The sequence below is a fragment of the Paralichthys olivaceus genome, chromosome 14, assembly GCF_024713975.1.
Source record: "Paralichthys olivaceus isolate ysfri-2021 chromosome 14, ASM2471397v2, whole genome shotgun sequence".
Classification (NCBI taxonomy): Eukaryota; Metazoa; Chordata; class Actinopteri; order Pleuronectiformes; family Paralichthyidae; genus Paralichthys; species Paralichthys olivaceus.
The window spans coordinates 21204233-21220085 of record NC_091106.1 but is presented as its reverse complement, the minus strand read 5'-3'; the positions used below and the strand labels follow the sequence as shown (position 1 = coordinate 21220085).

General features: G+C 42.4%; 1 protein-coding gene across 10 annotated transcripts in view; it reads left to right on the top strand.

The window, feature by feature from the left end:
• The window catches only part of ehbp1 (EH domain binding protein 1), a 123878-nt gene that overhangs the window by 82283 nt on the left and 25742 nt on the right, over nucleotides 1-15853 (top strand). For 2 of the 10 annotated variants that reach the window (XM_069538441.1, XM_069538438.1), the window contains 5 exons: nucleotides 5-52; nucleotides 2168-2322; nucleotides 5588-5726; nucleotides 6132-6232; nucleotides 8639-8762. In XM_069538441.1, the coding sequence (XP_069394542.1) occupies nucleotides 5-52; nucleotides 2168-2322; nucleotides 5588-5726; nucleotides 6132-6232; nucleotides 8639-8762 (567 nt within the window). Of the gene's footprint in view, nucleotides 1-4; nucleotides 266-2167; nucleotides 2323-5587; nucleotides 5727-6131; nucleotides 6233-6427; nucleotides 6752-8638; nucleotides 8763-15853 lie in introns of those variants that run through there. The other 8 variants (XM_069538437.1, XM_069538435.1, XM_069538444.1 and 5 more) reach the window with 5 other exon arrangements.

Sequence of the window (15853 nt, the reverse complement as noted above, 5' to 3'; positions counted from 1 at the left end):
ACAGATGTTTTGGACGGAGTGAGAGGTCATCATGACGATGATGGTGAAAGGGGTGAGGATGAGGAAGATGGGAGGGCTAAGGAGGAGAAGCCCCATGTTGGTGGTGATGATGATGATGGTGGTGATGATGACGGTGTTGCTGCTTCCACATCTGCGTTTGCACTGGTTACTAACCCACTGCCATTGGAGGCCCCACTACCAACCACTTCCAGCTTCCATGGGGCCCTGGAGCTTACTAACCCTGGCTCTGAACTAACCTCTCTGGGTAAAATCGGTGGCTGCAGCTGTGTGGTGCTGTGATGTTTGACTGTCATATGTTTGTCTCCTTCTAATTAACTAAAATCAACTGTTTAAGACTTGCTTCACACATTAACTACATCTCTGACGTCTCAATTTCTGTCCGTCCATACTAAAACACAGCAAGTTTTTAAACTAGAACAGTCATCATCTCATTCCAGATTTCTCAGTTTTAGACGCTCAAAGACTTGTGTGGTCAGAGCTGTAAAACTAATAAATAGTTAGTCATATCGTCTGAACTGCCCTGAACATGCTTTTAGTTTGATCTAAGCTTCACTCACACACTTACTCACTTTGCTACTCTCTTGCACTCTCTTCTGTCATCCACGTTGTCCATCTTTCAGTGCATTTTCCTCTCCTCGCTTCCCCCTCAGACCTCCGCAACCTATTGGCTCTGTGGCCATCAGTTCTTCACACTGGAGGAACAAGTGCAGTCTACGTTAGTTTACTGTTGTATTTTCCCCAATTTTCTTATTTTACAAAGTTCCTTAAGTCGTAATTAATAAACTCTGAAAAGTGCTCCCCAGACAAAAATAAAATCATATCTTCAGGAAAGCATTTGCTGAAATCTTCAGAGGTAAACTAATTACTTTGTTTTCTATTTAATTTATTTTATTTGCTCCCTCAGTTTCCTGCCGATGTGAGATAGGTGTGAGTACAGTGAGGGACCAGAAGAAAAAAAACACATGAAAACAGACAAATGGTTCCTCCAGCTTTGAAGTACAATATCTCTCCAGTATTTGTTTGTGGTTTTCTCTCTCGTCGTGTTCCTGTGTTTGTTCTTTGTTGCTGCTAATTTTTATTTAGTCTTGAAAGAAATGGATGGTGGTGATTGTATCATGAAAGTAGCCGATACCGCACTCGATTCTACAAACATGTTCAGTTTTTTTCCCCCAGCAACCCAGGTCATTTACTCCACCTCCTTTACTGTGTGTTTGGTTCCTGAGCATATGAGTCTGTATGTTTGTGTCTTTATGTCCAAGCTGTGTCTCAGTTTGGCAGGTGTAGCATTCATCAGTGTGTGTGTTATTGTGTGTGTTATTGATTGTGTGTGTGTGTGTGTGTGTGTGTGTGTGTGTGTGTGTGTGTGTGTGTGTGTGTGTGTGTGTGTGTGTGTGTGTGTGTGTGTGTGTGTGTGTGTTATGGGGAGATGACATGAAACGGTTGCCCTCCCGTTCTTTCATCTTCTTCAGTGCAGTGGTCTGGCCTGGCAGGGGTCCTGTGGTTACCAGTTCCTGCAAAATAAACCTGGACACAACCACTGGAAGGCAGAGAGAGAGAGAGAGGTTGATAGAGCATTGGGTGGGGGAAAGAAAAGAACAGGAGAAAGAAAAATGAAATAGAAGAATTTGGGTTAAACAGATGAGTCGGTTAGTAGAGCGCATATTTCCACCAAGGCCCTCCAGTCCCCTTTAATTCAATCAAGCTGCACCAGATTGAAGACTCTCAGATAAAAGTCCCCAAATTATTTTTTATTAACATTCATGATTTATTGCCTGGGACACTGGGAAAAATGTCATGAATATTTCCTCAAAAATCTCACAACGTTAAAGAAAGTCGTAGCATAGTTCAGCTGAAAAACAATGAAACAAACTACTCATACATAATCCTAATAACTTGTTTTCAACATAAAGACATTTGCAGGAGAAAAGTTTAGAGGACAGTACATTTTTAATCCGGGGTAAATGAAAAAGTTAAAACGCACTCAGTTTTATGGGCACACGTGACCTCAGTACCTCTCCTCAGTACAAGCAGGACTTAGGGCCGCCTCATCTTGTCTGTGTGTGTTTGTCTTTAAATTAAATGTGTGTGTTTTATACAGTAGTTTTTATACAGTGTTTGTATTCATTACCCTGTTACATCTCTCCAGGTACCAACAGTCGACACGTGGACCTGAAGCTGAAGAAGCTGGTGGACGTCAGCCCGAGAGGAGTCACCTCCCCTTCATCCCCGTCCTCCACCTCCTCATCATCCTCACCCTCTGCCTCCTCCACCTCTCCACTCAGCCCTGCAGAAGGACCGGAGGTACGTACACTATCCACCCACCCAAAAACATTTACCTGTATATCTTTCTTTCCTTCTTTCCCTCTTTCTCTATATCCCTCTCTTCTTTTATCCATCTGCCTCTCTTTCTGTTCCCTCCCACTCTCTCCCTCCCCTCCTCTCCACACCATCAAAGGGTCAGTCCAATCAATCAGGTCCGATTGACCCTGTTGTCAACTAGCTGACCCTGTGTACACATCAGTTAGTCGGACCACTTCATGTGAGACTATAGTTTATCCCTCTTGTGTCCATATGAGTCTGTCTAAAGCCATGACACACACACACAGTGGCATCATAATGCTCTACATAACGTGTGAGCAGTCCCCTCTATTGACTATGACCTTTTCACACAGTTGTCGTGTGTCTGGATCGGTGGGGGAAGGAGGGGAGCGGGGATGTTACTGCTGCTGCATGTGTCTATACCTTCTGATGTGAATATTGAGCCAACAACGCAGCCGGCCAGTCTTAACATCTGGTTAATTGATTTTGAATGTCAAGTGGAATAAAGTGAGTGTGTGCGTGTGTGTGTGTGCGCGTGTGTGTGTGGTTGTCAGTACAAGCAGAAACCCTCTGCGCTTATGGCAGCACAGGGTGTCTTTGATCATCAATTCACATAAACACCCTCTTGTGTTCAAAGCCTAAAAGGCTTAGTCCTTTATGGCCAAAAGAGTGTGTATGTGTGCGTGTGTTACCACTTGACCCTCACAGACATAGAATTGACAACTGGTTGACGCTTGTTTGTTTTTTCTGTTTGGAATAATGTCACTATTAGTTAATCAACTACATCATCTAATCAACCTGTGTATAAAACAGTATATCTGCTGTTACAAAAGAAGTCTCTCTTTATCACACTATTTCCTTTTGTTGAAAGCTTTACATCCACACAAGGACTAACTTTTAAATAACATTTTAAACTATTGCTTAATGCAATCTTGAGCCATCAAAAAATCATACACTGTCTTGTCCCAGGAGGATTGGACATCTTAAAAGTCCTTCAGGCAGGTGGAACGACCTGCAGCAACATCACACACACGCACACACACTCTCCCTCTCATTAGCAATTGTGTGTATGCGCAGCCTCGGTGGTGGACGATAAGGGCATGCGACGCTCAGCAGACTGCAACATTAGTCACGCAGCACCCTGCATGCACATTCACAGACTCACACACACACACACACACACACACACACACACAGCAAAAGCACTGAATCACTGCTGCCACCGCTTACCACAGCGATGAGAGCAGCGATAAGAGAAAAAGAGAGTAAGATGGGAGGAAGGATGGAGGGGAGCCAAGTGGGCAGGTGTTGTGTATGGGGGAGTGCATGTTTGTAAGAGACAGATAGACTGACACAGACACTGTCCAGTTAGTTTTTAAGAAAGTGTGTGAAGGCGTTGGTCATCATTTTGTTGTGTTCATGTGTGCTGTTCACCAAAGTCTAGTTGTAATGTTACAGTAGTTTAACTTCCTGTAGCTGTTTAACCTCTCGTCCATTGAACGAGTCAGATACTCAACAGTTAAACAATAACTGATAATTGGGTCGACAGCCTCAGTGCCCTAATCAGTCTCCTCAGGGATTTACGCCTTTGTTAAATTAACAGTTCACTGTCGACATTGCAAAGGTTTGCAGTTCTTCCCGGTCAATCAACTTTTAAAAAAAAAGAAAAAATACCAAATCCTCATCATGAAAATATGACAGGAACAGCAACATTAATCCAATAAATCCTTTGACATCCAATTATCAGTGATTGTTACACTTTTCCTACAAACAAACATACTAAATATTCATAAAATCAGCCACTTGATGGATCTGTGTCCACCGCAACTTATTGTACAGAAGTGCTAATTTGTTAAATGGGTAATTAGGTGGCATTGAAGTTGCTCTGCCCATGTGATAACTAGTTACACACACAATTTTAGACTTTTTTAATATTACAGTTTGTGTTTATTAAAAATGTTAAAGTAAGTCAGTGTGTATCCTCATAACCCAGAGTTTTCATTTAATCTCTGTGACAGATGATGAACAGCACATTAAAAAGGTTAAACTATGTCATCATGACTTAGGCAGAGCGTCCGATTCAAACAGAGCAAGCACACTCAATGTAATAAAAAAGAAAAGTGTCGTGACATAGTCTACATACATGTTAGAAAAGTTCCAAAGGTCAATGATCACATGACCTGTATAATAAATAATCATTTAATTTGTCTTTTTAAATAATGACTTTTAAATTTACCCTCTGCTCTTCCAGATTGTCTCGGTGCAGGTTGACACACACACAAACAGAAATACTTTCCTAAATCCCAGCTCTCACTTTATAATTTTAAATGTTTAATTGGGCATTTTGTACACAACACCTCATAAATAATTTTGCCTCAATTTGACTTGACGTAAGGTTTTAAGTGGCTGGTAGAATCTGACAGACTAATAGACTAAACAAAGCGAGAACAGACTAATTGCTGACATTGTTTTTGAAAGTCAATAATCTGAAGCTAAACTAACAACTCCCCGTCTACAGCTTGTTCCACACCCACACTGTCTCTATTAGTCATCCCCGCTCTGCTTGACTATCTCCCTCTGTCTCAAGCAGTGGAACATGTTTGCCCTAATTGTCGACTTTATTACACGTTTCACCGTCTTATTAACGTTGCCACAACGTCAATCTTAGCCCGAGTCGGTTTCTTTTCCACTCGGGTTGGCATATTTGGAGGCCTGGTAATAAAACATTCCTGCACGCCGTTTTTTGATAGTGGGAGAAGCAAGCGTGTAGCTTTTTAACACATGTTCACTTTGAAAACAATAGCGTTTTTTTTGCATTTTGCATAATCTGAATATATTTTCTGGCTCTGGGTTTGTTGAAAGTCAAGTTAATTGCCTCCTTTTTGTCTCTCTCATGAGCGTGCGTGTGAGTGTGTGTTCATGAATGTAGCTAATATATCAACCTCTACCAGATTTATCTTGTGGTCTTTCAGTAGGTGCGTTTGCACACAATATGTTTGTGTGTGCATTAGTGTGTGCATGTTTGGTCACAATAATCAAGAGCAGCTGTGAAATCCTGAATCAGCTCCATAATAAAAGCTTGAGAACAGATCTAAGTGGCTGGTAGAAGCTCACAGAATAAAAGATTAGATGCAGACCAAACTAATCTCTGGCATTGTTTTTTAAAGTCAATAATTTGAACAATTTTTTTGTAACAACAGATAATTGCTTGTTGAGACTAAATGCACGTTTTTCTCTATCTTGACAGAATAACGCTGAGGAGTTACGAGCAGAGCGGCTGCGCAGGGCAACAGAAAGATTGCGTAGCCCTGTTGTCTTCAACAAGGACTCTGCAGTCCGCAAAACACAGCTGAAGTCCTTCAGCCAGTACGTGGAGAGCCGACCAGGTGAGTGACAATACTACACAAACACATATGCAGTGCACAAACAATGTACACACTATTTACCCAGGGAGGTTTGTGTGCACACAGCAACACTTCACATAACACACAGTTCACATGTGAGAGCTGGTAACTGGCAGAGACGTGCACAGACGATTTGAGGTTCTGAAAACACTGCATCATTACTCACCTGTTCACTGGCTGCTGCTTTGAAACCAGTATTAGATAGAAACTCTTCCTTTTAACAAAAGACAACAATTTAACTCTCAAGTTTTTTGTTGTAACATGAGTATTTTCTAATTTCAATAACATTTATATGCAAGGACAGATCACTGACAACTAAGTAGAAATTCCTTAATGTGCATTTTACTTTTTTTACTTTGACACACGTTCATCTGCTCATCCCTCCAGAGATGAAGAGGCAGAAGTCTGTTTCTGAGGATCTGAAGAAGGCTGAAGAGGACAGAGGTTCACCGACAGAGATTGATATTCGCAGACCATTTGAAGAAGAGGTTTGCTCCATTTTTTTTTCCCATTAAAAAAAAGTCCCCCAAACATTAAACCTTACGACCAAGGTGAACCTGGTGCTAATGCTGGTTCGGAGATGGTTCTTGCAAACTTTTTAAGAACCGGTTTGCTTTACCCTGAGCTAGAGCCACATCATTATGTCAAAGTATTAGTCACTTTATGAGTCTCTGATTTCCCAGCAACACTATGGCCAACTGGTTCGACTTGAGGCACTGGCTCCGAACCATCCCTTCCTGGAGAAAAGGGTGCTACTGCAACGTGTGACATCAAAGTCTAAACTACGATGTCCTAGTACAACTACTTTTCGTGAAGCCTCAGCCTAATGAAGACTGTGTAACTGACAGATGATCAAGTCTTAAGAAAAATGGCAAAATAAATGGAGAGAGTTTAGGGGAGGTCAGAAGGTCTCGTCACCTTCTGGCCTTTTTTATTTCCTGCTCGTCAGCTCTCTCTCTCTCTGTCTCTGCTGTCTTGTCTTAGATAAATCTGTCAGAGAACTCGTCTCTCTGCTCCCTCGACTCTTAAATCTCCCTCCTCCTCTTCACCTTGTCCACCTCTCACACGCTCACACTCTCCCGCTCTTCTCTGCAGAGACATCTAAGTATTGATCTAACAGGCTGCCATTTTAATTATAACAATGGTAGATATCTGCTGCTCTGCCATTTAGAGGTGTATGTGTGTGTAAGTTGTGTGCCTTCTTGTCCTTCAAGTGCACACACACACACACACTCTCACACCCTCTGTACAGCCCATGTTAGAACTTCTGCATACAAAGCATGTGTCTCTATAAATGCTATTATTTCAGTGAGTGTGTGTGTGTGTGTGAGTGTGTGTGTGAGTGTGTGTTCTGCTGGAGACCAAGGGGTGAATCTCTCCTCCCAAGCAGCCATCTCCTACCCTCGACCCTGCACCCTCCACCCCGGTCCCATGCGCACACACACTCTCATACACACCCTCCTCCTCCCAGTGCCTGGGCCCCAGGGTTAATGGGTGTTCAACCTTTCCATTATCCCGATCAGCCAAGAATTACCTGCTGAATGATGTTTGCATTAATATAATATATATGGTAATTTCCCTCCTCTTAATTACGGCTGGGCTGAGCGCGGCAAGGGGAGTGGGCTGATCATGTGTAAAATTGATTTGCCCAGGAAAAATATGGTGATAGAGCGAGAGCGCACAAGGAGGGGGAGGACGAGGAGGGTGTTGGAGGGGAGCGGAGGGGCTGCTGGGAATCAACGCGCACATACACACACTTGCACAAATCACATGTGCACAGAGTTGCACAGATGCACATACTCACACACTGGAAAGAGTACAGAGAAAAGTGCTGGCCTGGGTGGAATAAAAACTTTCTCCTGCTCACTAGTTCCTCTTCCCATTAAGAAAAAACGAAGTGCATCAGCAATAAAATGGAGATATTTTTCGGATGCATCCTCAGTAGTGAATTTGAATAAACATTTTCCTCACTCACAGGAGCATCTCTGGGGAATAGCAAGTAGCCGAGAGACAGAGGTGACCAGGGGTCTGAAATGAAGAGTGTATTAAGTGCTTACTTTACAGAGTGATGTGTGTCCAAGTATGTTGAGGAATGGAGTGGCTGAATGTAAGGCTTACTTAAATGACTACGGAGACATTTAACATACACAACATGAGAGATTGTTCAGATGTGACTCCTTTACCTCTCCCTCACTTCATTGTTATTCTTATTGTTTTATTATTAATATTGGAGGATTCATATCTATTAATTTCCTTAATTACACAAATAGTTGAAGTAAACAGACGACACACACAACAGATTTTATCTGAGTTGGAGGAAACCCATTTTGCATTCTGAGGTGTTACCTTGATATTTTTGTGTGAATATTCACTTGAATATGTCTTCGTTCACATTCCTCAGATTTAGAGCTTTGCTGCTCTTTAAAGAAACAAAACTACGCAGCTATAAAGTGGTTTTGAATATGTGAGAAGGAATTCAGGGAGGAGGCTCAGAAAAAACAAGAGACAGCAACAGTTTGTCTCTGACTGTTTTTGTTATTTGTCCTGAAATTAAACTCTTTACTGGGCAAATTCTCTTTTTTGTCTTATGTTGGGAAAAATGTTGCTCGGACATTTTCACCCTCCTCTGCTTCATTTCTTCTCTCGTCATTTCTTTTTCATTCTCATCCGTTATTTCTTCAATACCTTCATCACCCTTTTGCTTTACATTCCATCTCTGTATTTCTCTATACTCCTAACTCCCAGTATTCTGTTTCATCCCTCCATCCCTTTTTTCTCTGTTTAATGCTATATCGCACTACTCCTCCTTTTCTCTCATAACCGTTCTCTCCCTCCCTCTCTCTCTTTCTCCCTCTCTCACACACTCTCTCTCTCTCTCTCTCTCTGGTTGACAGAAGGCGTTCAAAGACACCAGTCAGTATGTGGTTGGGGAGCTGTCTGCACTGGAGAGCGAGCAGAGGCACATAGACGCCCGAGCTGCTCGCGTGGAGAAGAGGCTGCGCTATCTCATGGACACAGGTACCCCAAGCCCAATTACACTGGAAAAACAGTTTTGGCAAATTGAGCGTACGCACGCACATACACATGCATGTACACTTGGGGAGTTTGTGTGTGTGTGTGTGTGTGTGTTTATGTGTGTGTTTTTGTGAGAGAGAGAGAGAATCTTTGAAGCCCCCCACCCCTCGCTCTCACTCCCTTCCTCCCTCTCGGTTGAATGTTGAGCGACAGAGCGCTGGGTGGATATGAAAGGAGGGGATGGAGGGGGGGGTGTGGAGAAGGGAGGGGAAGGATGGGTGGGGAGGGTGGTAGAGGGGAGTGTGTCTCGGGGATGGGAGAAGAAGGGAGACCTCTCTGGGCTGGGGTGATAAGGGAGCCCTTCATGGGGGAAACGATAACTGGGTGCGATAGCGGAGCCCCAGCTGAAGTCTCCGCTGCAGCCGTTTGCCAGCCGCGGCCCCAGCCAGCCAGCCAACCAACCTCCACACTATTGAACAGTGCGCTCAGCCATGCACAGCCACACACACACACACACACACACACACACACACACACACACACACCCTCACCCTCCTTCCCCTAGTACATATCTGGCCTTCATTGATATGCTGTATAAGGAAAGACGGGGGTGAGTTAAAGGGAGGAGAGGGAGAAGCAAAGAAATGTTTAAAAAAAAAAATAAAAAATGAGGCAACACAACATGAGCACTGACACAGTTCACAAATCCACAACAGACACACACAAACGCTTACACACCCGTGCATACAAAGTGCAATCTGGTTTGGCGTACAGAGCCGGATTCGGAAGGTTTTTATTTAAGATTTGGCTGGGGGTAAAGCCTTGTTAAGACATGAGACAGAGTGCAGAGCCAAAAAGAGGGGCCTTGGCTCCGTTAAGTCCCTAACTGAAATTGGAGAATAGCATCCCGTTCCTAACCCAAGAATGCTGTTGGAAAAAAAAAAGAAAATACATGGTCCCAAGAAGTGTTAAATGTTTGCAAATGTCCTGAAAGTGTAGGTGCAGTATTTCCTGTAGTAATTTAGTAGCAGCTGTCATGCTCTTTCTGATATATCAGCACCTAACGTGGTGGATTTATCCCCCAAAATCCTGAAAGAGCAACACAGGGGAGGATATGGAGGTTTTTAGAAAAGAAAACTGGGGCGGTGGGATTTGCGCTCACCTTCTCCATCCCATTTGGGTGCTGATATCGAGACTATCTCTCCTCTGTTTGTTGTGTTTGCTTTCCTTCTTTTTTTTTTGCCTGCCTCCCTGCCTCTGTGCCCTCTTCCCCTGTCGGAGCACATGCCATTGTGTCAATCTGAAGGGCTTTTTTTTTTTTCTCCTTCTTCTTCACCCACTGATAAAGCAGGTGCTAGCCAGCAAGACGCCAGGCTATTTACCTCCAAACACTTTCAACCATAAAGATTTCTCTTCACATATATATATATATATATATACACACACACACACACACACACACACCTGTGGTCCCAAGTAAAATGTGATTCACCTGAAAAGAAGGAGGTTGACAACAGCGAAGGCGAGGACAAAATGAATGATATCAAAAAAAAGACATTCACCTTCGTCCTTTATGTTATAAGGGAGTGAGGAATGAAATTGAGAAAATGTGGTTTCCACTCGTCAACACAATGACTTCTGCCGTATGTAGCATAACATGTGTACTTTGTGGGTTATATTGTATGCGTTGTATGTGTTTCACATTTTTTCAGTAAATATCATCAACAGGGGCACTCAGGCACTCAGACAGCGTTGACCTTGGTTCTCCAACAGTCCCCTTATGAAATCACATTTAAATTCACTCAATACATATTTTTAAGTATCTTCACCAAATTTGCACACGTTTGTAAATATCAATCACTTATCTCACAATGTTAATGAAAGTGAAAACTAAATCTTGCATCAGTCCCCTCATCCCTACCACATCCTTCCACCCAGTGGTAATGCATCCAGGAGTTATTGTGTAATCCTGTTAACTAAAATACAGAAAAACAACGCAGACATAAAACATAACATTCTTGGCGGAGGTGATTGGCACATTAGGGCCATGTTTGCCTGTAAGGCATCAGTATTTATGAAACTTCTTCCACTATGGCACCGACAATTTTTGCCTCATGGTGTTGAGCACATTTCTCACTTCCCGAAAGTGTTTCTATATCTCATTTTGCAGCACTTATCCCAGAGACTCGTCCAATACTTTATGGATTGTGCCTTTAGGCCTTAAGGTCTGGAGGCATCAGAGCGAGATGTGCCAGTGACAGGTGGTCACTAAAGTAACCTTTATCACCTCAGTGGCTGAGGTCACCTTTCTATACGCTGTCATAGATGATAGAGATTTTTTTCTCTGAACCCTGGATGTCTGTTTGAAGTTGTGTCTGATTGGCTGTTCCAGTATTGATCCATCACATCTGACTGGTGCCGGTACTTTACTAGGGGACATTGTGAGAAATGACCACCAGCTACACCTCCCTCATGTTAAAAAGCCTGCCAGTGACTGGAGGTCATCTACTCAGATGTCCTAGTTGAATTGTAGACTTACAAAGTCCAGAAAACTTCACAGAATGTTGATTTATTCAAATCTTGATCATCACTTTCTTTGACTACCAACATCTTCTATTTAAGTTGGATTGGTTGTAAATCAGCCTGATGAAATAAAACTTCCATATAAATCACTGTATAAAAACTTGCTTTTTTTTAGACAGTTCACATATGTTGGTCAAATAATGAATATTGATAAAAAGATCTTTTTCTACATAGATTTGTTTGCATTTGTACAGTGACGTCTTTGAGGTCTCAGACTTTTCTAGTTTATCTCGGGCTGGAATTTCGTGTGAGAACCAGACAAGAGACCAGACCAAACACAGACTAAAAGGCTTTGAATAGTTAAATTCCGAACAGCAGACTTTCCAAACTTAAGGCACAACGTCTCAGCTTCACCTGATTCTCAGAACTGGTGCTACTTGTCCACAAGTGTCACAATTCAGCAGAAAAAGAGCTCAACTTCCAAGTTGTGACTCTCATTATCCAACCCTCTGTCTCATTGAAACACTATTTGTCAGAGGAAATTTGATTGAGCATGCAGGCACCCTGGTTCATATTCAAACAGTCCTTCAAAGAGCAGCCTTGGTTTTACTGATGTTTCTCCAAGCCAGGCTGTCATCACCTTCAGACATCTGTCTCAAGTTAAAATAAACACCTCTCTCCCAAGGTACTGTCAAATTTGACATATTAATCATCAAGTGGATCTTTTCGTTCTAAAGAAAAATAAATAATGTGACACACAAGTTTTTTAATAAAACTTGAGTTGTGGTGATCTGAATGATCTCAGATGTAGATAATATAAAAGGCTTTAAGAGGAGCAGTAGAGTCTAGATGTCACATAGTTAGAAGAAAGGAGGTAATTATCTAATGAAGATATTTTTTTGTGTGCTTCAGATGTATCCATGTTTTTATTAAAGTGAATGTGTGTACGCGGTTTGGCCTTAGGTGCAGAGCAGACTTTTCTGAGTGGGGTGGATGTGCAGAGTCTTGGTAGTGGTGCATATGATCATATGATTCCGACCTGTTGAGGTATGTTTGGGTGAGCTCAGTGTGCTGCGGTGCTCTGGTCGTGCACAGCGCTGCAGGACTGATGTGCAGATGTGAACAGACAGACCGACTGACCCATGACTGATTGTTCATCTCTCTGCTCCACCAGCAGAAAGCCTGGGAAGATCCACTGTGCTCTGCTGGTCCTCAACATGCCTTTTCTTTCATATCACATGCTTTTGCTTTGTCATTCCAGCAACCTCTTCTTCCTCCCCCCATCTCTATTTACTCTGGTTGTCTTGGTCTTTGTTTCCCTCAAGGAATCAGCTCTTTAATCATCTTATTCATTTATTCTCCTTCTTTTAAGTAACTTATCCTGGCACTTTTTCTGCTCACTTTTTTTTCTCTTTCATTTATGCCTCACTGTGTCTTTCTCCCTCCTCTCTGCCTCTCTGCATCTTTCTTATTTCCTCTCTTCCCTTTTATCCCTGTGAATCTCTGTCTCCCTCCCTTCTCTCCCCCTCGCTCTCCCTTGTCTCCCTCTGCTTTCACACCCGCCCCCTCTCTCCCTTGGTTTGGGCACAATGCAGCTTTCTGCAGCATTTTCTATTACGCCACGGCCCTCCCCAGATGAATCCAAAGTAATTGGGGTGGTTAATTTATTTACTCAGAGGCAGTTCACAGCACATTAAATAATAGAGATAATTGAACAAGAATTGTCAAGTGTCTTCTGATATCAGACACATTACAGGAGGGAGTGTGCATAAAACTCCATTTCTATGCCCCCATTGTTTATGGTAATTAAGTACACAGATTTATTCCTTGGTTGCCTTCCAAGCTTATGGCAAGCGCCATTGTTGTCTTCTATTAATATGTAATCAGTAAATAGTTTAATTTTCTAATCTGCGGTTGGAGAATTCACTTTCTAACAACTCTTAATTACTGCTGGGCTCTAATGAGTCTCGCCATGCTGACGCAGCCAGCCAATCAGAGGCCAGGCCCGAGTCGGGGGGGAATTTGAATTCCTGCGACGCCCCCCCTCGACTAATGAACTTGTTATTCTTGCACCACTGGGAGCACTGTCCTTCACACTCACAACATTAGGAGAACATTCACGTCCTGCTACAGACTTTATATACCAGAGTTTATTGATTTCATGGGAAGATTATCAGCACATTAAACAGAGGCTGAGTATTCAAACATATATATCATTCATAATGATAATATTTTTAACTTACAGAAATGTATGAAACTTTTTTGGAAGTATCTCTACAACCTTTATATCCAGTGCTCAAGGAAAAGATTGATTTATTTCTATTCAGATTTTTAGTAGAATTAAGAGACCATTCATCATTTCTATGTTTCCACTGATACATGAAATGCGTCTGACCTTGGCATTGTTATTTTTCTAAAGGTATTGTTGCACAGAAAAACATATCAAACTCTCCTTATTGAAAATTCAGCTTGAAGCATTCAAATGCATCATGTAGCCTTCACAGAAAATCCCTGTTCCCCTGTTTGAATATATCTCAGCCACCCCCTACCTGGCCTCTGCACCTATTTACACACACCTCCCATTTCAAATAGCTATATAACCTGTAACAATGGACGCAATTATCCAAATAATGGCACTTAGCCGCACCGCAAAGCTGCCCCTCACCTACTGCGCATTTGATAAGAGATAAACAAGCAGTGAGGAGAGAGAGGAGAGAATGAGTTTTAGCTCCCCCAGATTAACATATGTTTAAAAATTGCACTCGAAGCCGATAAGATTGACACACGGTTTTTATGACGCGCGTTCCTTTAATCTGCCTTTGTGTCTGCGAGTCGACGAGAGGAGAATGGCACAAGGAGGGATTCAGCAAGAGCTTAATGTACTTTGCACATGCAGCCTATACTGTTCAGTATCTGAGAGAGGGACAGAACAGACTGTCAATACCTTCACACTGGGAAGAGCCACTTTGACTCCGTGTGTGATGCTGTGGAGGATTGCAGGACGTGAATGGCTCGAATGTCAACAAATGGCTCTAAAGCCTGCAGGCAGATTTTTATCCACCTAATTGTTCTGTTGTCAGTTTTGTTTCCTAATGTCAATGATTCAAAGGTTTAAGATCACTACTCTGCACCTCAGCTCTCATAACTAAGTTTCCTGTGGCTTTTTTTTTGCAGCATTTCTAAAATCATTGTCTCTACACACTCATATTCGGAAGTTGAAATCTACTGCTGTTTGCTTTTATCTTCCTTTCTACTTTTGCAGCTTTAGTCCAGGCTGGTCATGTTCTCGCATTTCCTCCAGATCCTCTTCGTGTTATTGTAACACTAATGGCGGTTGTGCGCAGGCATCACTGTCGCTGAGTGCGTGTGTTATGTTTATATATCCTCAGCATCAAGTGAGCCGGCTTCTCACTCTTTTTCCCACGTCTGTCGTCCTAATCCAGCATTGTGGCAGCATCAGCTTATAGTTTGACTAAAGATTTAAGCTGCGCTACGTGAGTGTCATAGGGACTCGCACACACATGCACACCAAGCCCTGCCTTGTCTCGTCGCAGCAACACAAACAGCGCGTGCAGCTTTAAGTATATTATCAGGACCAGTTCTTTTACAAACGTATTGCTGGAGAAGCTTAACATTAATTATTGTAACTTTGGGCAGATTACATCCATGCCCGCCTTGTAAGCACAGGCAGACTCATCTTGACCTCCTATACGAGAGCTTAAAGACACAAGAATGGCATTTTACCAACTTTAATGGGATAACCAGTCTAATCTTTCAGCACTGAGAGAAGAAAAAGTGTTTAGACTATAATACCCTCCCCAGTTCACACACTGAAAGATTGAGGGGACAGAGGTTTTGGTGTCAGCTTTAATCTGTATTTACTTTATTGTTCAGGTGCAACATTAAGACACTTTTCCTCTGTTGTGTTTTGTTGGTGTTCTTCCTCTTTTGAAAATAAGTCGGGTAACATTTTAGTTTCACACACGACCACTCCTCCTCCTAAGTCTTCTAATGAAAGAGGATTTTTTTTTAAGACACAGGCTGTGCTTAAAGCTAGGCCGTTCTGTGAATTGTGATTGAAATTGTTGAGCAGAGAGATTGCAACTATTGTTTATCCATAATCACAGACCCAGTTCGTATAAGCTAAGCTCGTGGCAACTGAGATAGACGCAGCTAAAAGAAGATGCTCTCCTTCTTCCAAGCCTTTGGTCATTTTCTTGTTGTGGTTGTTGTCAGGGTTACGAAAAGAGCACTCACTTTCAATCGAAGGGTTTTGTATTTAGAGCGCAGTGGAATGTGTTTGTGGTCATCTTGAATTCACTTCAGGAGCAAATGCACCGCTCTTCCCTATAGGGAAGGAATGAAATCTGGGGATCACTCCTTTAAAACCCATTGCCTTTTTCTTGCCTTTGAGGGGACAAAACAAAGGATTTGAGCTTTTTGTTTTGTGTGAAATTGTGTGTGTGTGTGTGTGTGTGTGACTCCAAGGTTCAACTGGGTCAGAACACAGATTAAACCCCCTACCCTCTGCCCAACACACACACACACATATATATAAATACATGTTTTCC